We start from the raw sequence: 27,117 nt of genomic DNA on the forward strand, positions 1-27,117 counted from the left end.
AGTTTGGCTTGATTTAGGCAAATATCCCCTCCAAAACACACAGACAGGGCAAGTCAAAATGCTGCTCCTAAGGGACAGGGAACAAACCCCAGGTGCACATAGGCGGAGAAAATCAGTGAAACTGCTCACCTCTCCAACCTTCTGCTAGTGAAAGTTTTATAATGGGAAGGAATCTTAGTGGAAACCCACCACTGGATCCAGTCCAAAACCATGCAGGTCTGTTGGGGGGAAGGTTTTCGTCTCTACAGAAATCATCCCATCTACAGTCTAAGTACTAAAAACCTGTTCCTAGTTAGCAAATAACACTTTCTATACTGTAAAAGATTGTATCACTTTAACCAAATAGTCCTTGCATTTATTTATTTTTTTAAAAACTTCTGTTATCTTTCCAAAGCTCAAGGCAGCTTCTGGGATCAAAGCCATCAAACACTGAATTAAATGAATGAAAACACTTAAGTCCAAAGTTCTGATCTGAATAGAATTCTTGACACTGAAACTCACCGACCACTTGAATTCTCTACATTCAGATTACTCACCAGCTCAACAAGAATAACCAGCAGAACAAAGTCTTCTATGCAAGCAATCAGTAAGAACTATTTAAGATAGTTAATAAATTACTTTGATCTTGAAGTTCAGTATTTTTAAGTGATGATCTGGCATTAGTATAATTTTAATTTTTTGCAACTTCCTTTTAAGTGAGAGAGAGAAAAACTAAAGAGGTATATTACATATTAAGCCTGGTTAAGAGCAAAGAACATTATACAATTCTGGCCCAGAACTAGGTGGGCTACCTACAGTCATCATGCAGATTATGTACAGCTTTTGTTTTGCACAAGAATTCTACCAGAATTTTAATCATCCCGATGTTCTTTTTAGCATGCATTGTTGCAGAGCTCTGGGGAGTGGATGCAGGGAGATGATCAGAAGGAATCTAAATTGAATCATCAACAACTGTCAAGATTCCCAAACTATATTAAGAACATTTATTTAAATGGCAACTCCAAATTAGATATACTGCTAGATAAACAGAACTTTTTCCCCACATCAATGATGTTTTAAAAAGCATTACAGTTGAGTTAATGTTATGCAACTGATTATACAAATTGTATTCTGTTTTTCAACCAACGATCAAGGTGGTTGCTCTGGTCCCGCTGCTGAAAAGGCTTCCTATGTGCACTTCCCAACCACAGGAACCCTCCTAACCCACACAAGAGAAAATTCTCCTGATATCAATGAGACTCACATTTGAAAAAGAAATGTTCAATTCAGTCTTGTAGGAACTAAACCTAATTGGAACTACAGCTCTCAGGATGACTCCAAGGGTGGTGAAATGAAATATATTATTATGGTCAGGCTGATGCAAGCATAAGGGAAGAGACAACAAAGAAAACAGGAGGTGGGAATGACAGTGAATATAGGTTTCAGGCCTAGATATCAAAAAAGGAATCAAGAGACTACCTTAACATGCGCCTATTTTTCATGCTCTAAAGATTTAATCTCTGATCCTAATAGCCACCTTAGACACGTCTAAGGGCATTTTATGTTATTTTCCTTTGAAAGGGAAAGCCGTGTGCCATATCACAAACTGCTCTGGAAACTTTTTCCTAATTCAAAAGTGGTCTGCCTTGTAGTGTAGATTCAAGTGGGTAGCCGTATTGGTCTGAAGTAGCACAATAAAATCAGAGTCCAGTAGCACCTTTAAGACCAACAAAGATTTATTCAGGGCGTGAGCTTTCGAGTGCACGCTCTGACGAAGAGTGTCTGAGGAAGAGTGCTTGCACTCGAAAGCTCACGCCCTGAATAAATCTTTACTGGTCTTAAAGGTGCTCCTGGACTCTGATTTTATTCTGCCCTGTAGTGTGGAGGACTACTATTTACGAAACATAAGCTACTAGTTATATGATATCAAGGATCCAAGGATTTGGATTTTTACCCACACCCTTATTGCTGCTTAATCATGATACCTGTATGATTTAATTTACCAAAAACTGTGTTCAGGCACTTTATAGTACCAGATTTATTGTGACACTAGAATATACTCTACACCTATAAAATACATGACTCCGTTGTTCATGAATGCTTGTGGGTATAAACTTCATATAAAAATTCACTCTATTAATGATAGCATTTTAGGTAGCTAATGACGTGCACTCTAACTCACACATGTTAAGGTTGGCATAACACTGTCAGAGGTGCTACCAGGCTCCTCATTGTTTTTTGCTGTATCAACATTTTATTTGGGTCTCTGAAGCTACTCTTACAGGAACTTCCTAGGCAGACACACATATTCAAGTTCTATCTTCAGGCACAATACTTGCTTGGTTGGCCACATTTGATGTGATCGACCATGAGTTGTTGCCCCACCACCTTGCCGGGGATGGGATCCAGGGGACAGCCCTCCAATGGCTGTGGTCCTTTCTCTGGAACTGGACACAGAGAGTGGCAGTGGGGAAGGAATTATTGTGCCATTACCGACTCCCTTGCGAGATCCCACAGAGGGCGGTAGTCTCTCCTACATTATTTAACATCTTTATGCACCCTCTGGCACAGCTGGTCCTGAATTGTGGGCTGGAGTGTCACCAGTATGCAGATGACACACAACTGTATCCTCTCATGGAAGACCACCCAGACTGCCCCCCCCCCAGATATATTTGCCAGTTGTTTGGAAGCCTTTGCTGGATGGTTAGAGCAGAGTCGCCTGGAAGTAAACCCTTCCAGTCCTGTGCCTGGGCAGAAAGGTGCAGACCAGGAAGTGCACCTACCCACCCTGGTTCAGGTGCAACTTAACATCTCATCCTCAGCCAGGAATCTGGGAGTGATTCTGGATACCTCCCTCTCTATGGAGGCCCAGGTCACAAGGGTAGCCCACACAGCAATTTACCACCTTCGCCAGGCGAGGCCATTAGCATCCTATCTTCCCCTGGACTGTCTAGGCTGGATTTTTGTAACTCGCTCTACACAGGGCTACCCTTGTCTGTGACCCAGAAATTCCAGCTGGTGCAGAAAGCAGCTACTAGGGTCTTCACCAGCACACCTTGTAGGGCACATATCCAGCCTGTGCTGAGGCAGGTGCATTGGTTGCCTATGCTGGCCTGGATCAGATTCAGAGTTTTAGTGTTGACCTTTAAGGCCATTCGCAGCTTGGTCCCTGCCTATCTGAGGGAACACTTGTCTCCTTATGTCCCCCACAGGGCACTTCAACCCAGGCCAGGGCCTTTTTGGTCCTGGCCCTGACCAGGTGGAATGAGCTCCCAGGTTATATTGTACCCTGGCACAAGTCTTCAGAGAGTGGCAGTTTTAGAAATCCAAGGAATAAATAAAAATAAATAAATAAAATAAATACATGTGGAGCATGTGAGTTGATGACCACTGGACTGAGTTGATTAAGAAGACTATCAACAAAGCAAATACTTATTTCCATGCTTACACCAAAGTAAAATTCAAGACGGTCATAAAACAGTGATGTGAAATTTTGTTAATCTAAACAAATGAAAAAACTTGATTAATGATTAATCAGCATGCTAAATGAATTCATCAACCATCTTAGAAAGATAATGGTACTTCCTTGAGGCATGCTCTGTCAATCCCCAAAGCAGTAGCAGCTTAAATATTACAAGAATCATAACATTTGTTTATTGAGTTTCTCATATGTGTGCAACAGTTTCAGGAGGAAGAAACCAAGTATGACCAGCAGCAGACACTTCAGTGTTTAATATATATAGCATGTATTTTCTCTTTGGCAGCATATCAGTCAGGAAGTCAAGTGGCTAGTGGTATACATTCAGGAGAAGGAAAGGAGGAGAGACTGATGCTGCATTTTAGTTTCTTTGTGTTGGAAATGCTGACGCATAAACAATTAAAACTCTTGCTGAGCAATCAGTAATCTTATCCAGAGGATATTGCCTAGTATTCCATTTGTAGACCAAAACATTCCACTCCTCCCCACCACATGCTGACTCCAGAAGTAGCGAGAAAGGGGAAGACAGAGAAACAGAAGAAGCAACACACTTTAAGGATGCTTGCAGAATGTTGCCTACCAAACTTTTTCCCCCTGACCCCATCAAAATCCCAAAATCTAGTAGCTGCTGGTCACAGTGTTACGCCAATAAAAGGTCTCTCATCTTCTCTGCTGGGTTTTTTTTAAGTGTGTTTTCTTAGCTGCGGATACTAAAACTAATAGAAAAAGATAAAAGATGAAGTACCTGTAGCACCCAGTGGATGCCCTTTTGAAATCAAGCCACCACTTGGATTTATGACCCATTTTCCACCATAAGTATTATCTCCTCTATCGATGAGCTCACCAGCCTTGCCTTTTAAAAATGGGAGAGGAAAAAGACTACTCAGTATGAACAATATAAAATCCCTAGATTCTCAAATTATTACAGATGCCTCCTTTAGGTGCTCAGTAAAGAAACAGAGTTGAATTGAAAGGAATGAAACATTCACACTACTCATGAACATGTTCAACAGGCATACTCAAGATAGATTCAAGGGGGTAGCCGTGTTGGTCTGAAGCAGCACAATAAAACAAAAAATAGAGTCCAGTGGCACCTTTAAGACCAACAAAGACTTATTCAAGGTGTGAGCTTTTGAGTGCAAGCTCACACCTTGACGAAGAGTGCTTGCACTCAAAAGCTCATGCCTTGAATAAATCTTTGTTGGTCTTAAAGGTGCCACTGGACTCTAATTTTTGTTTTATTATGCATACTCAGATTTCAGTGCATGCTTAAATTTGTGGTACCTTCTGCCATTTCCTCTCCCTCAGCAAAGACATGTTGGGAAGTATTAAATGTACATTAAAAGTACTAGCTTAGTGCTTGGAACAGTACTTGGAAACATTCCATTAGTCATCATGACAATGATGCATTGACTATTTTGAAGGCTGTACCCTGGGATTTCACAGTCCATTTTATTCATAAAGCTTAATCTGTTCCATTTTAAAAAGAACCTAGCAACAAAAACATAAAAAACAGCAGAACCTTTTTCTTAGGGGAAATAGCTTCAGGAGGGAAGGCTCTGGAAGGGAAGGAGATAGCATGCTTTAATTGTTCCAGACCTATTACGATTTCAAATTGTGTATGGAATCTTACAAGGGAAAAATGACTTGGTGGCAGCAATTTGGAACAAACAAGTGGCAGATAAGCAGAGAACATCACAGGTCTATGTGTTCCCTTCCCTTCCAAACAGCCTTTCTTCATAGTTGCCATGACCTTTTTGTTCCAAGTATGCGTGCATAACATATTATGAGGTTCTGTATGAATCCCACTACCAGGATTAGTTTCCTAAACCATTCCCTCAAGAGATCAATGCAGATACATAATCCTCATATAAAAGTAACTGGAGAACAGGTTACTCATTGAAATATGATTCACCTTCAGCAATAGAGAAGAGGCTTCTTTTTAATAACAAGGATAAACATACAAGCATGCTGGAAGTTTTTAAAAAGAAACTATGTCTAAACAATTTTTTTCTCGTTACCACTTAAGCAACTTTTAGGGCTGTCCAAAGCAATAACTTGCATAAAATTATCAACATTAGAAAGATCTCTTGTGGTACCCTATGCAGTTATGTTCTCCACTTTGCACTGATCCTGTGACATGCACTATGCAAGTGATATCTGGTTTTGGATATTTTCATCCACCAAAACTGGTGAGTTCACTAGAGATAAAATTTCTGGAAATTTGAAAGCCATGAGAAAACAAGAAAATTTTGGAAAACCTGAAAGATATGCAATACTTAATTTAAAAATATAAAATGTATAATTTAGCAAACTATTTGGCACATGTGTTGGGCATTTCCTGATCTCCCACTAGGGATGGTGCAAGGCCACTGGGGGGCACAGCTGGTCATCCCATTAGGTAGTAGTGTTCTGGCCATGGTGGAAGCCCCATTGGCTATTTGGCCAGTAGTCAGCAATTCATATCTGGCCCAGGAAAAGATGTGGGAACAGGAAGGCAATTGTGGGGTTAAGAAAGGAACAAAGGGGTTAAAACAAGGAAGTACGAGGCTAGAGCTACAGTTCAATCAGCTTTCCAGCTCCTAAGGGGGAACATTAGCCCTCCTGTAAGAACCAGGAAGTTGTGGGTGAACCAACCTGCTTTTTGGGGCTGGCCCTCAATAGTGAGGAAAAGGCTGATAAGACTCCAGGCAGCCCACTGGGGAAAAAGAGAAGGATGGAATGAATCCTAAAACCCCTCCTTTTCCACATCTGAGGCTTTAGAAAGAACAAGTAAGCAGCCTTATATATATAGGACATTGGATGGGCTGAAGACAGCTGGAATACAGAACCTGCCAATGTTTATGAAAAATTAAGGTATAAATACCTTGGTTTCTACAAGGAAAAATATAACTATATCTAGTACTAGGTAGACAGACTTGCAAACTACTGCTCTGCTTAAAGCAAAACACAATGATCAGGAACTTAAGGACACTGTGAACATAGTGTCTATAAAGGTTTTAAAATATATCTGAGTTAAATAATACCTTCAGGACAAAGTCCCAGAGCTTCATAAGTGATCAATTCATTAGCTGAGAAACAATCATGAAGTTCAATCACATCCACATCTTCAGGTTTCAGGCCGGCTTTTGAAAAACATCTTTTGGCAGCCTCCTTAGTCATATCATAGCCAACCTATTAACAACAAACCATAAGTCAATATATTTGACCTCCTCGCAATACAAGATCCAAATGCCTGGCTGCACATTTCATAATTTACAATGTCAAGAAAGCCTTAACTATAAATGCATTCATTCAACCATCATTAAGGACTAGACACATTAAAATAAATACATAACTGAAATTGAAGGCTGATACTAAGTGAAGAGGGATTTTAAAATATATATAAATATATTTAAATATATAAATATAATTATAGAGTATTGTTGCATGCTGTGACCTGTTAAGACCCAGTGAGAATGCTACAGGGTAGCAACTGGGCCATATGGAAGGGATTTAGGCCAAACCAGAAGCAAATTGGCCTGAACAGGATGAGGTAAAACAAGTTCATGGCCGCCCAGAAGATAGGGAAAGGACTTTGCATATTGTCTAGTTAATATACCTGAATGGGGTGCAACTACTAGTAGCACATTCAACCAGGAATTTGGGCATGATCTTTGACACCTCCCTCTCCATGGAGGTCACAGGTGTAGCACAGCTAGTGTTCTTCCACCTGCACCAAGCTGAGCTACTAGCACCCGACCTGGCCCCAGAACAGCTAGCCACAGTGATCCCTGGCCCCAAGGAGGCTTGTTCGGTCTTGACCAGAGCCAGGGCTTTTTTTGGTCCTGACCCCCACTTGGTGGAATGAACTCCCAGAAGAGATCAGGGCCTGCCAGAACTAAAGCAATTCCACTGGGCCTGTAAATTGGTTCTACAGTTTAAAATGTCATAAGTTCTACTGTTAGAAATGTTACAAGTTCATGATGCTTTCTTTATATTGTACCACAAATCTTTCATTGTAAACAGCCCTGGGCCGCAAGATATATAAATGCAATAAAATAAAAATAAACATGCATTTGGAACCTAAGTATGAGCAGGCAATGCACAAAATACCCCCATCATGTCATCCATTAGTAGATATTTTCCATGTCTTCATGTGAATTTGCTCATTTTCTGTTCAACTTTTAGTAATCACAGCTATAATAAATGCCTTGAAACTGATAATGCATAACACGGAATATTCTGTTACTTGTTTAAAGAACTTTTTCAAGCAAGAACCCCTTCAATTCACTAGAAGCAACATAGACGGCTTCCATAGCTATCTACCTAGGTTCCCTTTAACAATGCATGAACTATACAGTTGGATATGAAGCATGGCTCTACAACTGAATTGATTAATATGAGTAATATTGCACATATTCATGTCACATAAATCTTCAGGAGTCAGAGACACAGATATCACATCACACAGAATTATAACAGTGATCTTGTAGGAGATTGCTAGAAACTTGTCTGTGTCACTTACAAGTACCCCATTTTTTTAAAATAGAAGGGTCTAATTTATAATGCACTTATGGAAATACTCAGATTAAACATATATCTTACTGCTTTAATGCAGCTGTTTTCTTCAAAAGTGCTGGAAAAATCAGTAGTCATCTCCTGAGCCACAATTTCAACAGCTTTTGACTCTAATCCATTATTCCTCACAAATTCTTCACTAGCCAGTATTGCAGCTGCTGCACCATCAGACGTTGGACTAAGAGATTCAGAGATTACAAATCACTCAATCATTTATTTTTCCTTGCTCAAGAAGAAAAGTGTGTTATGAAAATGCAAGATGGGCAAAACAGAAGTTGCCAGCTAGCACAAAGGAGATTAACGACATTGCATTGAAATAAAACTGGAAGCTGTGGAATGATCACACTTGAATTAAGTAAATGTGGTTCATGATACGCATTTATTAAGACAGTTTTACTCCAGAAGTTCTAAATGCTGAGTTGCATCCAGTGGAAGACCGTATGCAAGGTCCATGCAAGAATGCCTGATTGTCCCAGATCTCACTTTCTCACAGCAGCTACACCTAACTCTAGAAAGTCTATTCTTGGGGTTGCAGGATCACATTGACTACCAGTGACACAAGAGCTATTTGATCCCTCTCTGCCTCACATAGGTCCTGCAATCTCTCTAATAAGTTTCCCATCAGAACTGACTGCTGGAAGAAGGGGAAAGCTGGATTAAAATGCAACTGCCAGTGTTTTCAGATGACAGATCATTGGATCCAATTTACTTTGTCATAGAGAGCATTTCAGAATCAAGGAAAGATTATCTGGTTCTACATGGTACAGCAGAAACTTTATTTACTATTTCTGTTACAAAATTTACACCTGGCTCCTTCTCCCTTGAATGGGAGTCAAGGTGGCTAACATATAAAAGACAGTATGAACAGTATAAACACAATAAATAAACTTTAAAAATATAAGACAATCAAAAACCTACTCCAGTCAAAATCTATCCACTATCAAGCAGGGTAAGATGGAAGGATGGTGAAGACACAGCTGGAGCCTAATTTACCAGTTGCCTGGTCGATTATTATTATTAATTATTAGATTTATTAACCACTCCTCTCTGCATCCAGACTCAGGGTGGTGTACAACATATATATTTCTACAGTCTATAATCACCTAAAGGCCATCTGAACAAGAATGGCCTTGAATTTCTTATGGAACCTAGGGAGATCATGCAACGCATGCACCTCTGCAGGAAACTGGTTTGACGGGACAGGGGCCACTACCAAGAAGGCCTTGCACTTGTTCATACAAGGTAGACAGTTTGTGAACTAGGGACCTCCAATAAATTCAGATATGAAGATCGGAGAGGTCGGGATCAAGATTGGAGAAGCAGTTCCAAAGGTATGAGGCCATTTGGGGCTTTAAAGGAAAGTACCAACACTGGTGGTAATGGGAACTAATCGGGAGCCAGTGCAGCTGCCATAGGATAAGTGTTAGATTCAATGACCAGAATGCTCTTGTCAGCAATCTGTCAGCTGTGTTCTGGATCATTTGCAATTTCTGAAGAGTTTTCAAAGGTAGCCCAACATTGATTGCATTACAGTAGGCCAATCTTGAGGTGACTGTTATGTCTTAGATCTGGCTGAGACTGATAGGGAGCTAGTTGGTAATACATGGTAAAGCTAAGTTGTTGTCACTGAGGACACGTGTTTGTCCATGGAGAGAAAAAAATCAAGCCACATCCCAAAACCTCTGACAAGAGTTGACTGTAGAAATGTGGACCCCTTCAAGGGCGAGTAGAAGTGACCACCCCAATAGTCCAGCCTTCCCCAGCCACCCAATCTCAGACTGATTTAGCTTCAACCAACTCTCACCTAGACATTTCACAGCTTCATCCCGGCAGGAGGATAAGGCAGGAGGTGGCTGAAATTCCAGCCACCAGTCACTCCTCAAACAGGAGATAAAGCTAGGTGTCATCCACATACTGATGGGACCCCACTACAAATGCCCTGACAATCTCTGGATAGAGAATCAAGCCCTGAGGAACTCCACAAAGTAAAGCTCGTGGTGACAACCTGTCTCCACCCACAATTACCCTCTGGGACTAACCTTAGAGGAATGAGAACCAGCTCAAGGCTGTATCCCTTACCAATCAGGGAGGCTAGGCATTTGACCAGGGTCAAATGGTCTACTGTGTCAAATGCAGCTAATAGATTCAACAGGATCACTAGTGCCATCCCGCTTGAGTCAAGATGCATGATCATGAACCAGAGCAACCACACCACCTCCATCTTGGAAGGATTTAGCTTCAGCCTGCTACTGTTTCCAGACATCTGGCTAATGAGTCTGGGGGTGAGTCAGAGTGGTTGTCAATCACGAGGAAAAGCTGGATGTCATCTGCGTATTGGTGACATTCCAGTCCGAACCTCCGTATCAGTTGGGCAAGAGGGCACATGAAGATATTGAATAGGACTGGGGGGAGAACCGCTCCTTGTGGCATTCCACATGGGAGTTGCCAGCAATTAGATTGGTTCTTTCCAATTGCTTTGATTTTATATTATTAGTACGATGATATTATACAATACGATGATATTTTTAGTTATTATAATATTTTGGTCAATTTAGCTGAATTTCTGTGGGCTTTTTTGGTGGGGGGGGGTTAGGTGTTAGCAGAGCAGTTAGCTCGACTGCTCTGGCCATCAGTTTGGTGTAGTGGTTAGGAGTACAGACTTCTAAACTGGCATGCCTCACCCACCTCACAGGCTATCTGTTGTGGGGAAAGGAAAAGGAAGGCGACTTTAAGCCACTTTGAGCCTCCTTTGGGTAGAGAAAAGTGGCATATAAGAACCAACTCCTTCTTCTTCTTCATCTTGAATATGAATTCAAACATGTGTTTAAAGGCCATGATTCTAGTCTTTAAATATATACACATAATTTACATACACTATGCAGTCACAGTCAAACACTTTCCAATCTTGTTTTCTGTGGCAGAATTAAACAGGCACTCTATTACGCTGAAATCCAACTTAAGTGTGCTAATTATTGATACCTGAAGGTATCCAGGCTCCATTACAACTCTTTGCAACTTATACATTCATTAAATATACATTAAACTTAAAACAAATTGGTAATGTAGCTTTTTTATATTACAGGTAACATTGCAGATACCCAATGATGGTGTACAAGCCTTCATGTACAGGGGAAACAGTGTGCATACCCTTCCATTTGAGACATGGAGCATAAATATCTTTAAATAAATACTAACACCAGTCTTACCAACACTGTAAAACTGTCAAGAAATCAAAAATCTTGCGTGACTGTAAGACTTCTTCTAAACTATACTCCTTTTGAAACTGGGAATTCCTAAGAAAAATATGAAAATGACAATTTACTTTTATTATTTCAAAAAGTATCATATTACATTTTAAAATCAAAAACAGTTTCATTGTAACAAAAAGCAATTGCTTGGCTAGATTATCTTTCTTACTATAGATAGCCAGACATCTCCAGGAGCTCTGGCAGCAGGCCAAGTTGGTAAAGATCTTCTGTTTGCTCCTTCTATCCAGAGATCTTCCTCAAATATTCTACGACTAGAGTGTTTTCAATGCCTCCACTAGAAGAGATCCAACCCACTGTCTCCAAACATGGAGATTCCATTTGGCTTCCATGGCAATTAGCTAGATTTCCCTATTTAGCAATTTTATATCTTTTTAAATAAGATCCTGCAATAATTTCAGCCGTGAAAGTCACCATTTTACACAGTTTCTTAGAACGTGTTTGCCCACTCTCCCTAATCAAATTCTTACTCGAATTCTGAATAAAATTCTGTACTCACGGATTGTTGGTTGAATGGCTATGGTTTTTCCATGCAATTTTTGCAAAGTGTTCTAATCTTGTCCCTAAAAAGTCATATTGGGAGAAGGATATAATATTAATATTGTGTGAATCCTTTGTACAAAAGGCTGTTTTATTCTTTCTTCATCAACCACCTTTGCTTCATTTCAAATCAATACCCAAGACAGTTTACTAACCGCATTTCTCTGGATACATTCATGTCAGTAGCCGAGTTGGTCTGAAGCAGCAGAACAAAGTTGGAATTTTTAAGTCCAACAAAGTTTTATTCTGGGTAAAAGTTCTTGTGTGCGCACACACTTCTTTAGATACCAAAGAAGTGTGCATGCATATAAATGCTTATTTTATTTATTTTAAATTTATTTTTAAATATATATCCCACCCCTCCTGGCATTGTCAGCTCAGGGTGGCTTACATCATAATCATAAAAAACATATACAATAAATTTATACAATTAACAGGCACACATGGCTCAGGTACACTGAGCTCTGACCGCATATGAATAGCACCTTGAAGCAGATTTGGAATTCAACTGATAGCCAGTGCAGCTCCCACAGGGCAGATTGGATGTGACTCCTTCATGATGTCTAAATGAGGAGTCATGGCACTGCATTCTGGACCAGTTGCAGTTTCCAAACCAGCCTAGAAGTGACAAGCATTTGGATCACTGCTAGGCATTCTGGTGCCAGGAAGGGTGCTAATAGTGAAGATGCCTAGTAAAGATGGCGAAATGCCATTTGAGCTACATTAATGACCTGCACCTCCATTGACAAGGAGGCACTGAAGATCACACCCAGATTCCTAGCAGATTGCGCAGTGGTAAGCAGGGCAGTTGTGCTTCCTTGCCAGTTCTTTCCTAGCCAGCCACAGGGCCTTCGTCTTGGGGGGGGGGGGGAGTTTCAGGCAGGTCTTCTTAAGCCAACCCGTTACAGCTTCCAAATAACTGGCAAACATTTGTGGGGGAGAATCCATCCAGCTGCCCATTAGATGTACAGCTGGGTGTCCTCTGTGTCATCTGCATATTGATGGCATCCCAGATCAAACACCTGGACAAGCTGGGCTAGAGGGCGCATAAAGATGTAAAATAGAGTGGAAAACTGCACCCTGTGGGAACCCACAAAGGAGTTGGTAAGGGTGCAAGTAATTCTCTCCCACAGCAGCCTTCTGTTTGTGGCCCTGGAGGAAGGAGATCAGCCATTGAAGGGCTGACCCCTGTATACCAGTGTTGGTGAGGCTGTGAGCAAGAAGCCCATGAACTACTACACTGAACACTGCCATGAGGTCTAATAACACAAGCAGCACTGACCCACCTCTATCCAGCTGTTATCAGAGGTCATCCATCAGGGTGACCAGAGCCGTCTCTACCCAATGGCGAGGATGGAAGCTAGACCGAAATGGGTTGAAAACTGAAGCTTCCTCTAGATGTGCCAGAAGTTGGTCCCTTTCAACCACCTTTCCTGGAAACACCAGATGTGAGACAGGACAGTAGTAGTCCATGTCTCGGGATCCAATGATGATTTTTTCAGTAAGGGCTAAACCACTGCCCCCTTTAACCTACTCATGAATTCCCTGGTAGTCAGGAACAGACATAATTTCCCAGAGAGGTCCTCCTATCCTCTTGTCGCTCACTTTAAGAAGCCAAGAAGGACAGGGATCTAGCAGGCAGATGGCTGGTCTCACTGACATTAACAACCTATCCACTTCGGTCAGCATGAGCTATCTGAAGCCATCAAACACCCTCCTTAAAGATGGCCAAGAGGCCTTCAGTTCCCGTTCTCTATCAAATGTAGGTCTGTGGTGGAGTATGAAGACCTTATCTACAAGATGCCTCACAGCTAAGCTCCAATTGACTACCATTTTGGCATCCCTCAAGAGTGGTTAGAGACCAAATTACCCTAAATACTAGAAACCTTCACAGGCATCTCATAGGCTTACATAAGCGTTCTACAAGATGTTCTTGAAACACATACTCTAGTTATCTCAGCTCCGTTTTCTTCTCATGCAGCTCCATAGTATACCAGAGATACCACTTGGGGTGGGTGTGAAGAGGGCATTGGTGAGCAATCTTGTCAATGGTGGCCAGCATCCATGCTTGGCAAAATACACCTGCATGGTCTTGGATTTGTTGTTGATTGACTTTGCATTCTACAGCATCAATGTCCGAGCCAGGTTGGTTACTCTTGCTTTTATCTTGGTGTTTCTGTGTATGGGACAGAGTTTAGAAGGCATAGCCATATGGTGTTATGGTGCCTATATGCTGCCCAGGAATATTCAGGATGGCTGTCATTCAGCCATTTGTATCTCCCACCCCTTCTCTTGTCCAATATCCTCCCAGTTCTATATCTGCCATAATCCTCCAATTACCGGGATCCCTGGCCAGAATAAAATTTTGTTGGTATTAAAAGTGCCACTGGGCTCAAATGTTATTTGCAGGATGCTTCAGGAGTTATTACATAACTTCATTAACCATCATCCCAAATATATTTCATAATTTTAGCCCACCCGCGAAGACGTATGGATCCTATTGGACTTCTGAATGCTCTGTGGGATCTGATGCCTCCTGGCAACATGTTGACAGTGTTAGTATAGGACTGGAAGGCCCGCTTAACTGCTGCCATTGATGAGATCGCTCCCAATCGCCCTCTCCACCCTTGCCTCAAACTGGCTTCCTGGTATACTGGGGAGCTAAGGGAGAAAAAGAGACAGCTAAGTGAGACAGCTAGAGCAAGTGTGGCGGAAAACTCAGAACGAAGTGGTAAGAGTTGTATGCTTATGAAGGCGCATGGGCGGTTAAATGAGGGTGGCTAAATTAGAGTTTTATTGCATCCATGAGCTCTCACCCGGCCCAGTTATTTAGGTTAGATCAATCTTTGACCCTCAAGGAAGGGCTCCAAAATAGTAGTCAACTGACACTTGGCTGTGAAGCATTAGTGAGCTTTTTTGCAGATAAAGTCTTGTCGCTCAGCTGGAACCTTCCCGCCACCTTTAATACAGAGAGGGAACTAGAAGCCCATTGGCTGGCAAAGGAGGTTGTATTTAATGGCTTCAGACGGCTCTTGGGAATTGAAGTGGACAACTTGCTGGGGTCAGTAAGGGCAATCACCTACCCTCTGGATCCCTGTCTGTCTTGGTTACTCAAAATGAGTGATCAGCAGAAGGAGGCCCTCTGGGAGAGACTGTCAACCTCTCCCTGTCTACAGGGGAGTTCCCAGGGGCGTTAAAGGAGGTGGTGGTTCATCCCTTGCTGAAAAAAACTGCTGGATCCACAGGATCCAGCCAGCTACTGCCCGTTTTGCATCTTGTGTTCCTGGAAAAGGTAGTTGAAAGGGCCACAGCAAATTAGCTCCTGGCTTACTCGGAAGAAATGTCAGTGCTTCATCCATACCAGCTGAGGTTCCTTCCTAGTCAAAGGGTTTTAGTGTTTTATCTTGTAATCCCCCTTGAATCTAAGGAGGAAGGCAAACTAGAAATCTAATAAACAAACAAATCACCACAACCAAATTCCTAGTTCCTTTCAATACAGGTCACAGTCCATTGGCTGAATCCAGTCTGTATTTCTGTACGGAGGCATGTGATGATGATGATGTTATCCGTTCAGTAGTGTTATTAATGATAGAGAGGATACAAAACAGTCTTATGTTGAGAAATAAAGTTACAATATTCTTATGATGGTAATATTTTTAGCTAACACAGTACCATATTTCTCCATGTGCTCTTTTCCAGCGTTTCCAAACAACTGTGAAGCAACTGGTGCTGCTGCTATGCCATATTTGTTTACCATCACTTCCAAGTGCTTGCCCACTGGATTCTCCCGGTCCATGAACTGAAATTAAAGTGCATTTGCATAACACAGATACCAAACAAAGCAGAAACAAATATTTTGAGAATCCTCTTGTTGGTTTGGGTATACCCACATCAGAACATCATCTCAGCAGTCTGCCAATTAAAATGGTCCAGCAAAAAGCAAAGAGCTAATATTTTAGTTAACTATACTGATGCTATTTAAAGAGGTGGGAAACTAACAAAAAGTAACTGAATTTTTCAATGTTCTTGAAGTTCACGTATGTCAGCGGTTCGCAACCTTCTGGCTGCTGCGACCCGCCGCTGCTCAGTAAGGGGAGAGGGCGCGTGCCCAGAATTGCCGCGCGTGCGCATTTGTGCACCTGCCGGATGCAAACACTCATGCGCAGCAGTCCACGCGTGCGCGTTTGCACCACCGGCATGCTGGCGGCTGCGGCTCCCTCTCCTCACCCCTCCAGGCTGCCAGCAAATCGGCCGCCGAAGCAGCCGATTAGCTTGCGGCCCGGCAAGCTTCTCTCTCCACCTCCACCCCCGAAGCAAGAAGCTTGCCGGGCCGCAAGCTAATCGGCCGCTTTGGCGGCCGCTTTGCTCGCGGTCTGGCAAGCTTCTCGCTGCAGGGGGGGGCGGGAAGAGGGAGCCGCGGCCCGGGAGTTGGGGACCACTGCCGTATGTAATTCTTTAGCAGTACATTCTAAATCAAATTTAAAGTTTCCACTCTTTTCTTCAGTGTTTCTGGGAGGAACATGCACATATGCTGGCCAGCACTCCAACAACTCGGCTGGCTCCCAGTTGAATTCTGGATTAAGAGTAAGGTTTTGCTAATCACCTTCAATGCCATATGTGGTCTGGGCCCAGTATATCTGAGGGACCGCCTCCCTGCCTACATCCCCAAAAGAGCCTTACACTCCGCCACCTCCAACTGGCTGCAGATCCCTGGCCCCAAAGAAGCATATCGGCCTCAACAAAGTCCAGAGCCTTCTCGGTTCTGGCCCCCACCTAGTGGAATGAACTCCCTGAAGAGATCAGGGCCCTGCCCTAACTTCCACAGTTCTGCAGGGCCTGCAAAAGGGAGCTCCTCCACCAGGCATTTGCATGAGGGCCAACCGACTGAAACATCTGCTGGTCCCCCCCCCCCCAAGGTGCCCTTCCATGACTGACAAATCTGACCTGCCCAGGGATTGTCATAGTTGTTCTGTTAAAAATCACTTCCAACTGTTAAAACACTGTTCTGGTTTTCATGTTATGTTATGATTATGTTATGCTGTATTACGTTATGATTGTTATTTACAGTAGCGATCCCCAACCTGTGGGCCGCGGACCACATGTGGTCCGCCGACTAATTGGAGGTGGGCCCCGAAGGATGCCTTCTCCCCCCCCCCCGGCCCTTTACTTCATCCTTCATCCCCCCCGGCACTTTGGGTGTCATTGTCTCCCATCACTCCCACATGGGACTATCTCGTTGCAGAGAAACAAGCTCAGGGTTCCCACTGATTTGTCATTGTCATGAGTTAAAATTTCCATGAAAATAAAATGTTCCTTATGTTCATTGTTGTGGCGTGTCTGTATCTTATTTTGAAGGGATGTTTAAACATTGCCATAGTGATTAGAGAGCGTTAGGGCAGTGGTTGAGAGTAGAAGAGTAAACCCCCCACACCGAGCCTCAGTAAAAGGCGTTGAGTGGTCCCCGGTGAGTGGTCCCCGGTGATAAAAATGTTGGGGACCACTGATTTACAGTATTATTATAATATTCTATGTAAGTGTTTCACAATGTTTAATGTAAACCGCCCAAAGCCATAGGGGAGAGGGAGAGGGAGAGGGAGAGGGATGCATGTGCTGACACATTCAACCATTCAGTTCCAAAGCTTAATACTTCCATCCTCAGAAAACAGAATGGCCATTTCTTCTGATTCCTCCCTCCCATTGCAGAACTGCACTCTGCACTAGGGTTTTCCTGAAGCTCCACTGAACTACTACCAGTATTAAATTTCAGAATGCGCAGTGGGCTGCAATGAAAGGGGGAAGTCTCAATATATGAGATAAAGTGAGGTCATCAGTTTTTAGAAAAATACATTTTAAAAGTAAAAAGCACAAAAACAAACATCTGGCTTATTTTTTAGGGTTTCACTGGATCTCTACACTTAAGTTGCCCTGGAGCACAATCAGTCATTCAAGTTCATCTCTAATACCAGGCAAATTATAGTAGAGGAGCACTCATAACATTCATATTTACTTTGATATTCAGTGAACAATGTATAGTGATCAATATCCTAAACTCCTGAGAGCTCCTAATGAGGCTGCTATCCCCTGAAAAGAAGAGCTTGTAGTAGTAGCTGTGGCTTTCATTTGCATCTTGATTCATTCTTTCAACAGGCTTCTGCAGTCCCATTCCTCCTTCACCCTCCAAGGTGGTTTCCGCATGGGAACAGGCTGTGCTTTTTGCACCCACTACTACTTGCAGTGGCCAATATGGCAGATTTCCCTGCACTCTTTCTGCCCTAGTATATCACCAGGAGCTACTCCCTCCACCCTGGTGTCACTGGGGCTTTTAAATTAAAAAAAATTAAAAACTATTCCTAGATCATGGACCACCCTGCCCCCTCTATTTGATGGAAACGCCTTCCAGCTGGCATATGAGAAAGATGGATTCTCAATTAATTAGAAAGTCTTATAACACTTACTTTAGATGAAAGAGACCCTCTTTCCATTTTTTCAAATCCAAGAGCCAGGACACAGTTGGCCAACCCTGTATAGATTGAACATTTGCAATACATATTTTAATTTTTTTAAAATCCTGAATATCATACGTATAAACCTTAATCCAGACAAGAGTTTACTGTAAGCAGCGAAGTTCACTGAAGCCTTGGCTAAACAGCAGTACTCCATAGCACGTTTAAAGTTTAAGTTGCTCAAAGTTCTAAAAATATTCTGAGATATTATACAGAGGATCTATTTCATATGCTCATATGATGTTATAACAATGATTTTACTAAAGCACACTTTCCACAAGAGGGAATAAAAGGAAATCTAGCCCTCAGATGAAAATGTTAAGCAAATTGAATAGGTTTGTGTTAAACAAACAGCCTGTCAAGAGAAAGACACCTACTTTAAATATTTAATTGTAGAACAACATTGTGTTCATATTGATTTGAAGAGTAAGTAAATTTAACTCACCTCCCTGAATTAGTTGTCTGGCCATAAATAAGGCAGTAGATCCAGTGGCACAGTTGTTGTTCACATTCACAATAGGAATGCCTGTTAATCCTAAACTGTGATAAACAGCCCTCTGACCACAGGTTGAGTCACCTTTATAAGAAGAGATGAAGCAGTTGATATACAGACATAGTAGTCAATACCATCCTGGGCAGAGTCTGCATTTACTTTGTTTATTCCATTGTCAATCCTGTTGAATTCAGATAGATTTGAACTTGGGTCTTCCTCTCCCCCCCCCCATTGAAACAGAAAAGTGTTCTGCACATGGTTAGGGTAGTTCAGAACAAAGCGTCTTTCTTTCTTTTCTTGAAGGGGAGTGGGAGGAGCCAAGCAGGGAGCCTCTTTCTTTTCTTGGGGGGGGGGGAGAGGATTGAAGAAGGCAGAGGAGGGAGAAAAAAATCCAAGACCAACAGAAGTTGAGAAAAATTAGGGGCTACCCCTTTAAGGCAAGCTTGTCACATGGGCATCTTTGGCCAATCAGGGTGTCTCTATCACAGAGGAGAGCCCAGTTTCAAAACAGCCTGCTTTCTCAATCCGAATCTTAAAATATTGAGGTTTAAAAACACTCGAAGATAACGCACAGAAGAAAAATTTAAATCGCTCAAAATCAAAACGGAAATCGCATTCTGTGTAGAGGGCAGGGACTGAATCAACCTGGGATTGGTATAAAAGCTCCATGCAGTTTATACTCTGATTAATTTTATACACTTGTAAAATTGTTAAGTTAGTAGGTGCTTCATAACAGGTAAAGGTACATTTTTTACCTCCATTTTCATGCATTTTCTGGCAATTTTAAAAAAAAATTCACCCATGCAAGAAATGCAAAATACAGGGGTAAAGTGATTTACATATATAATTAACATTTCACCCTTGCCTATTTCATTTTTAAGTACTGAAGCTGAAAAAGCTAGAGGCTCCTAAGAATTCTAATAATAGGAAGAGATAAAAGAGACATGGAACAACTGCGCTCAAGACTACCAATTATTGATCCCATAGTTTCCTCTGTAAATACTGATCCAACAATTTTTGTGTAATCATGTATAGGCAAATATTTTATGCCTGCTACAGGATGCAATGCACAATTGCAGGAATAAAATATGGCAGGAGTCAGGATGAGTCTTTAGGAAATAGCATTACTTACCATAAACATAGCCAACATAAGCCTGTTCCACAGCTGAATAAGGAATACTTGCATCGGTGAGAGCTTTCCGACCTAAATGTGTTTCAACATTGTTAAGCTTTTCTTGAAAATATCTGTTGTAGGATTTCATAAATTTAACAGTTTATTTACCTATTTAATTTTTATCCTACCCTTCCCAGGGTGGTTTACATCATGGCAAAAGAAAATAGGTAAAACATAATCATAAATACAATGCAGTTGAATTTATTAAAATATTTAATAATAATTAAAACCATTTCCTATAACACTATCCCTCAGGAGTGTGCTACCTACTTCAACAGATGGGGAAGGGGATAAAGTGTTAGAGCACAGTGTTATCGATGGTAACTCAGTGCTGCTGGACGTATGTGCTTATATGAGTGCACAGTCATTCCAGGTTTTTTGGTGGACTACAGGCCTCAACCATAGGCCCAGCGAAACAACTCTGTCTTGCAGGCCCTGAGGAACTGTTTTAAGTTCCACAGGGCCCTGATCTCATTTGGAAGAGTGATCCACTAAGACTGACAACTTTACTTCTCTGGAGCCGAGGACCTTCAGTAAATTTTGAGTGCTGGCGCATAGGCTCCTTTGAGGGGCATGGGGAGAAGGTGTACCCACAGATACAAAAGTGCTGGATTACTCAGGGCTTTGAAGGTACGTAATACCAATACCTGGAACCTGATTTGGCCCACAACCTGGAGCCAATGCAGCTGGGAGAGCACTGTTCAAATATATTCTCTCTATCTGGTTCCAGTAAGGAATTGGGCCGCTGCGTTTTGGAGGGAGCTTTCAGAACAGATACAAGGGTAGCCCTGCAAACAGTGAGTTGCATTAGTCTAATCTAGAGGTGACCGTTGCATGTATTACTGTGGCCAGGTTGGCTGCCAATAGATAGGGTGCTAGCTTTATAAAGCGTCTTTTTAAATGATGAATGACACTCCTCAACAATTTAAACAGCAAGTAATTAACAAGACTTAGGCCTGTTCACACAAGACATTTGTTGCGATATACAGTAATCTCAACAGCCCTTAGGTATACATTTGCAAGGATAACAGAGAAATACATGGATATATACACCTTGTACATCACCAGGGTCATGTTCTATAACTACAATACTTTTTCAAGCTGTTGCAGTAATGGAACATACTGCCAGTGCAATGGCAGCTGTCTAGTCCTTTTATTAAAATACTTAAGCTACTTGACCAGTTGTCCTGACCAAAAAGGATAGTCTAACGCTTATTTATTTTTCCAACAAATGAGGGGACTGATATTACCCAAAATCTACTCCTGTTAGACTTATAGGTATTGTTATATTTCCAATTACAATTTTGTGCGATCAACTGATTTTTCAAAAGTGGTTTTGGAGTTAAGCACACTTACACATGAGTGGGTACCATAGAATATAGTGAGAGATCTTCCAGGTAAGCATATATCGGACAGTGCTGTTGAACAGATAAAAGTTCGCCACTATGCTGATACAATCTTCCCCCATATCATCCCTAACATGATTTAGGGACACCTAATACTAAACCACAAGAGCCTCTTGTGGTGCAGAGCCTCTTGTCGTGCAGAGTAGTAAGACAGCAGAAATGCTGTCTGAAAGCTCTGCCCATGAGGCTGGGAGTTCAATCCCAGCAGCCGGCTCAAGGTTGACTCAGCCTTCCATCCTTCCGAGGTTGGTAAAATGAGTACCCAGCTTGCTGGGGGGTAAACGGTAATGACTGGGGAAGGTACTGGCAAACCACCCCATATTGAGTCTGCCATGAAAAGGCTGGAGGGTGTCATCTCAAGGGTCAGATGTGACCCGGTGCTTGCACAGGGGATACCTTTACATTTAATATAGATTGCAGATTCTGTATCCAAAGTAGCATATCGTCGCATGGGGAATCTATAACCACTAAGGTCTTTGCATCTAAAGACGCTGCTCTCTTTCACTGTGCCAAGAAAAAGCTTTATATTATAACTAGTAATCAAGCCTGCTGTAAAATAAATACAGCGGGCGGTAGGCAAGGGAGCCCCCGGCAGTCGCGCTCCGCGTGGCTGCCAAAAGCTCCCTTGGCCGGCGGTTTGATGCGGCGAGAGGCGCTTTGCGCCTCTCACCACGTCAAGCTGCCGGGCAGGGAGCCCTTGGCAGCCGCGCGGAGCGCGACTGCCGGGGGCTCCCTTGGCCAGCGGCCTGACGCAGCGAGAGGCGCTTTGCGCCTCTCGCTGCATCAGGTCGCCGGGCAGGGAGCCCCCAGCAGCCGCGCGGAGCACAGCTGCCGGGGGCTCCCTTGCCGGCGGCCTGACACGTCGGGAGGCGCTTTGCGCCTCCCCGATGCGTCAGGCCGCCGGCAATGAAGCAACTGCGAGCCGCGGTCCGCGCGGCTCGCAGTTGCTTCCTTGTCAGCAGGGCGGGAATCGAGAATTCACGCCCGCCGATTGGCCCAGCCAATGGTCTGTCCGGAGGAAGGAGCCAATCGACACCCTTCCTCATCCCGGACAGAGCCCGCCCTAACTCCTCCCCCTAAGCCCTTACGGCTGTGTAAAGATTATTATAGTATGCATAAATGTATTGAAACTCAAATCCGACTGGAAATCCTTTCGTCTCTCCAGAATTTCGTTCCTCCTATTTTCAGAGTTGTGTACCCTTGGCTAGCTTCGGAAAGCCTCGGAAACTAAATAGGCGCTGCCCTGGCGAGGCCGCCAAGGAAATCCAGGGCTGCTATGCAGAGTCAGACAAGGGCAAACTACCTAGCCATACCTGGATGGGACAGCTGACGTACTGAAACTGGCAATGCTTCTTGAATGGCTGGAGTAGTTACAACAGTTCCTGACCCGGCAACTGGCCAACTAGAGGTCTGTAGTTCCTCAGTAGAGGGTGTTGCTATTTCTTTCTAGCACAGCAGTATTCACAGAGAAGCTGGCCCATGCATCTTTCTGACCCCAAGAAAGCCCAGGGTTCTCTGAGGCTGAGGGTGCTGTCAGCAATGCCCCACACAATTCTATCTAGCCCAGCAAAGTTGTGGGCAGGGTGCTAAACCTCAAACACAATACCTGCTTCTTCAGCCATGTTCGGGTAATCAAAATCTTCACGGGACCCAGGCTTTTCAAACTGTAGGAGAGAAAGACCACATTAATAGAACACAAAAACATTATTGCTTCTGATTTCTCCAGATTCCTATACTCCTTTTGATTCACAATATCCAAACTATGCACTGTAAAGAAATAAACACTAACAAAGGCTTGCACAGATCATTTTAGTACATATCAATTTTGCACTGAATCTACTATACTGGTTTTTGTTTTTACTAATTGAGGAGATTAAGAAGGAAGAACCCCTTTATCTCACTTCATTGTTAGCAATCCACAAGTCAAAATGTAAACATTTTCTGAACAGGCCACTCCAACACTTAGCGTGATATTATCACTTTTGGGCACTTTGAATGCCAGCATACTTTATGCATTCTGGTAATTTTACTTAATCTGGTCAAGAGAGTACATGCTTCTTTTTGGCTTCTGTACAGAAAAACAGATTTCTGCTAAAGTATGGTTACAATTAAATAATTTTGCACACCTGCCAGATAGGGAGAAAGGCAGAACCGTTTATATAACTGGGCAGGAGATAAAGTCATACATTACCTACTTATATAATAATTTACAGGCTTTCAATCCTAAGCATAATCAAATATAATTATAATTAAAACAACATAAACTGTCCCAACAGGCAGATGTGTGAAAGAACAAAAAAATTGCATGTACAGCACGTTGCAAATGAGTATTAGGATTGCATGATTTCCAGAATTTATGACATTTTTAACTATAAAACGTTTATCATAATTTTATAGAAATATTTTACTAATACATTAAGATAACCTTACAGATTGATTAGAATCAAGACAAACCTTCCATCAATTTAACTTCCCCAAATAGTATAGGAGTATATTAATATTTTACGTGAATTAATATGTAATAAAAACACATTACAATAATGATCATTATATTTAAACTGCTAAGTAAGTGATGATGATGTTATTCGTTCAGTCGTGTCCGACCTTCGGTGATTCTATAGGAAAGTTTTCACCATAAGTTTCTGTCAATGACTGCTTCTTTTAGTTGGTTCATGATCATCCCTGCATCGGCTTTGATCGTGTCAAGCCAGAGGATCCTTTGGCGACCATGTTTCCTTTTGCCGCTGACCATGCTGAGCATTTTTCTAACAAGTTTGTAGATAAACACAATTATTTGAATATCACTCCATTTTGCTAGGGAAAAATTATTTGTGAAGGATTATAAGTTACTCAATGCCTCTTCTACCACATAACTTTCAAAACACAAAGATGGTGGTGCTGTAATAGGAAGGAGCAGGGAAATCTGGCATACTTTAAATAATACAAATCTGCTTTCTTCATGCAGAAGAATGCTCATCATGCTAGTCCTACATATTATATTCACCATGAGAGATGCTAAATTTGTTAACCCTTGACATTGCTTAGCCATACTATCATGTGAGAACGCAAGTACAAAAAGGAATTTCATTTTCTAATGAAGGTCTGTGAGCTAAATAGTTTTCAGTTCAATGCTAGGCTTTGCAAGTGCAGAGCAAGGATGCATTTCCTAACAGAGATTAAAACAGTGTTCAAAGGTCTGACTTCATGCATGCTTCGCTGGACTCCCTGGTAAGTATTCCTCAGGTTATGCAATATAAAAATAATGCTCAGAAACTTTGTTGTACCAAAAGAGATGGCACACTAGCTAATGATTCACTGAACCCAGTTCAATGTGTTGGTTTTGTCATTTAACGCTGTATATGGCTTGGGATCAGGGTATCTGAAAGTCCCATCTTATTCCAAATGTTCCTACCCAGGAATTAAGATCACATACCCTTGTGGCGCAGAGTGGTAAGGCAGCCGTCTGAAAGCTTTGCCCATGAGGCTGGGAGTTCAATCCCAGCAGCCGGCTCAAGGTTGACTCAGCCTTCCATCCTTCCGAGGTCGGTAAAATGAGTACTCAGCTTGCTGGGGGGTAAATGGTAATGACTGGGGAAGGCACTGGAAAACCACCCCGTATTGAGTCTGCCATGAAAATGCTAGAGGGCGTCACCCCAAGGGTCAGACATGACTCGGTGCTTGCACAGGGGATACCTTTACCTTTACCCTTATCCTTGATCCAGAAGCTACAACTGGTCCAGAATGCAGTGGCCAGGGTTCTCACAGGAACACCTTGGAGGGCCCACATCCAGCCTGTGCACCAACAACTGCAATATTATCAGTTGAATCCTAGATAAAATGTAAGGTCTTGGTAATCTCCTTTAAGGTTGTACATGGTTTGGGCCCAGTGTACCTGAGGGACCACCTCTCTGCCTATGTCCCCCAAAACCAACTGGCTGGTGATCCCTGGGCCTCATTCTCTGTCCTGGCCCCCACCTGGTGGAATGAGCTCCCAGAAGAGATCCAGGCCCTGCCAGAGCAAACATACTTCTGCAGGACCTGTAAAATGGAGCTCTTCCACCAGGCATTTGGTTGAGGTCAGTGACAACATCTATTGGACCCCCAGAACTCTCTCCCATTGGTATATGTCCATTCTGCGGCACATAAAGAACAATGAACGCTCCTGAGTGCTATGTGAAGAAGTACTACTTTAGCACAGGACACCCTGAAGAATAATTTATTTCATAAGATGAAGAAAATAATTTGCCATGTTCAGGAGGAGTGGCATTCCTCATGGGAATAAGTAAAGGAAAATCTATTTCCACTTGGTATTCTGCACAGACATACAGAGGCAATAATTGTTGGCCGGATAGGGTCAAAAATCCAATTCTTTTTTTGTTGAAAGAGAAGGTTCATCTTGGAAGCTCTGCAGGGTCTGTGCCCAGCTGTTTGTGACACGCAATGCAGTTTATCAGCCTGGGTTAAAATGCCAATTACAGCTTTTCCTTGAGGAGTGAGATCTAGTCACAGTCCACACCATGAGTAGGACCAAACAGTATTTTGAACAATTACAAAAACAAACTCTAAAATGGCATTGCACTCCCACAGCACACTCAGGGATGTCGTATTCTCTAGTATGGCCCACAGGACTTAGTAACATCAGCTAGATATATACCACCTTGGACTCATCATCCTCTCTAATGTGTTATATATCCTGAGCCAACAGGATGCTTTATATCATACATACAGAAAACAGTCGATTGTCACTGTTCTGATACTGAAAATGGCATATGTATGAAATCCTGGGGGAATCTTTCAAGCTATCAGAACCACTGCTGAACTAAGAGTCAGGATTCTTGATGAAGAGAGCTTTTGGTGTAAATCTGAATGAGAATTCATTAGTCTGATACCATCTTAAGAGGCACGCCTTGCAATTCCTCAGTCATGACAAGTATTAATCAGTATTGTCAAACTAGACATAATGCCAAGTATTACTGTTGCAAATCATAGCAATGCTTTTCGAACTCTACACAGTTGTGTCACCCCATATTTCCTCTTTTTCCCATTCATATATTATTCACATACCTCGAACATCTGCCTAATGAGGACCCACTACATGCATCTAACAAATGGGTCTTTTGCCATCAACCATAGGGGCCAAAAGACCCTCGACCGAGCCCCGTCCCAGTCAGTACCTTCGTCATGCCGACTCCAACCACAAACACCCTCCTTCCCGGCGCCTGGGCTACTGCAAGGGATGCCATTGACGTCGGCTTCGGATGCCGCTGAGATGTCACCACGTGCACCGCTGGGCAAACGCCGCGACCACCCCCAAACGAAAGAAGCTGCGGCTTGCGAGCTCACGAAAACCTTTGACTCGGTGGAAAGGAAGGCAAAGGTCGAGGGAGGAGCCGACTTCCACGCGCTCTGCTCCCGCCTCCTTTCTCTTAAAGCAATAGTATCCCCACTCCTGCCAAGGATGACCGGTTTGTCAGCTGGAATCCAATTAGTTATTGGAAGAAATGGGCAGCGGCTCATTTGGGCGCTGGAATCCAATTAGTTATTGGAAGAAATGGGCAGCGGCTCAAGAAGACTCATATTGAAATAAATGTTGAGAGTGGAAGATCGGATCGAGGGGCTCCCCCCTCGAAGATATGCTCCCACGCCGGTTGTCATATCCCTCCCCCACCCCCCAGCCGCCCCGGCTGCTGGTTGGGTTGTTACGATAAATTGTTATTC

The 27,117-nt window shown here is 42.7% G+C and overlaps 1 protein-coding gene across 1 annotated transcript in view; it reads right to left on the reverse strand.

The window, feature by feature from the left end:
- The window catches only part of SCP2 (sterol carrier protein 2), a 39,978-nt gene extending 13,212 nt beyond the window's left edge, over positions 1–26,766 (reverse strand). The window contains exons 1-11 of the mRNA XM_077333714.1: positions 26,574–26,766; positions 23,006–23,063; positions 19,952–20,023; positions 18,772–18,903; positions 18,279–18,343; positions 15,496–15,622; positions 11,783–11,846; positions 11,224–11,310; positions 8,045–8,195; positions 6,484–6,631; positions 4,203–4,310 (exon numbers count right to left, since the gene is read on the reverse strand). Coding sequence (XP_077189829.1) covers positions 4,203–4,310; positions 6,484–6,631; positions 8,045–8,195; positions 11,224–11,310; positions 11,783–11,846; positions 15,496–15,622; positions 18,279–18,343; positions 18,772–18,903; positions 19,952–20,023; positions 23,006–23,063; positions 26,574–26,642 — 1,081 coding nt within the window. The 5' untranslated portion in view covers positions 26,643–26,766. The remainder of the gene's footprint in view (positions 1–4,202; positions 4,311–6,483; positions 6,632–8,044; positions 8,196–11,223; positions 11,311–11,782; positions 11,847–15,495; positions 15,623–18,278; positions 18,344–18,771; positions 18,904–19,951; positions 20,024–23,005; positions 23,064–26,573) is intronic.
- Between the last annotated feature and the right edge of the window lie 351 nt (positions 26,767–27,117).

Source organism: Paroedura picta, chromosome 4, assembly GCF_049243985.1.
Source record: "Paroedura picta isolate Pp20150507F chromosome 4, Ppicta_v3.0, whole genome shotgun sequence".
Taxonomy (NCBI): domain Eukaryota; kingdom Metazoa; phylum Chordata; class Lepidosauria; order Squamata; family Gekkonidae; genus Paroedura; species Paroedura picta.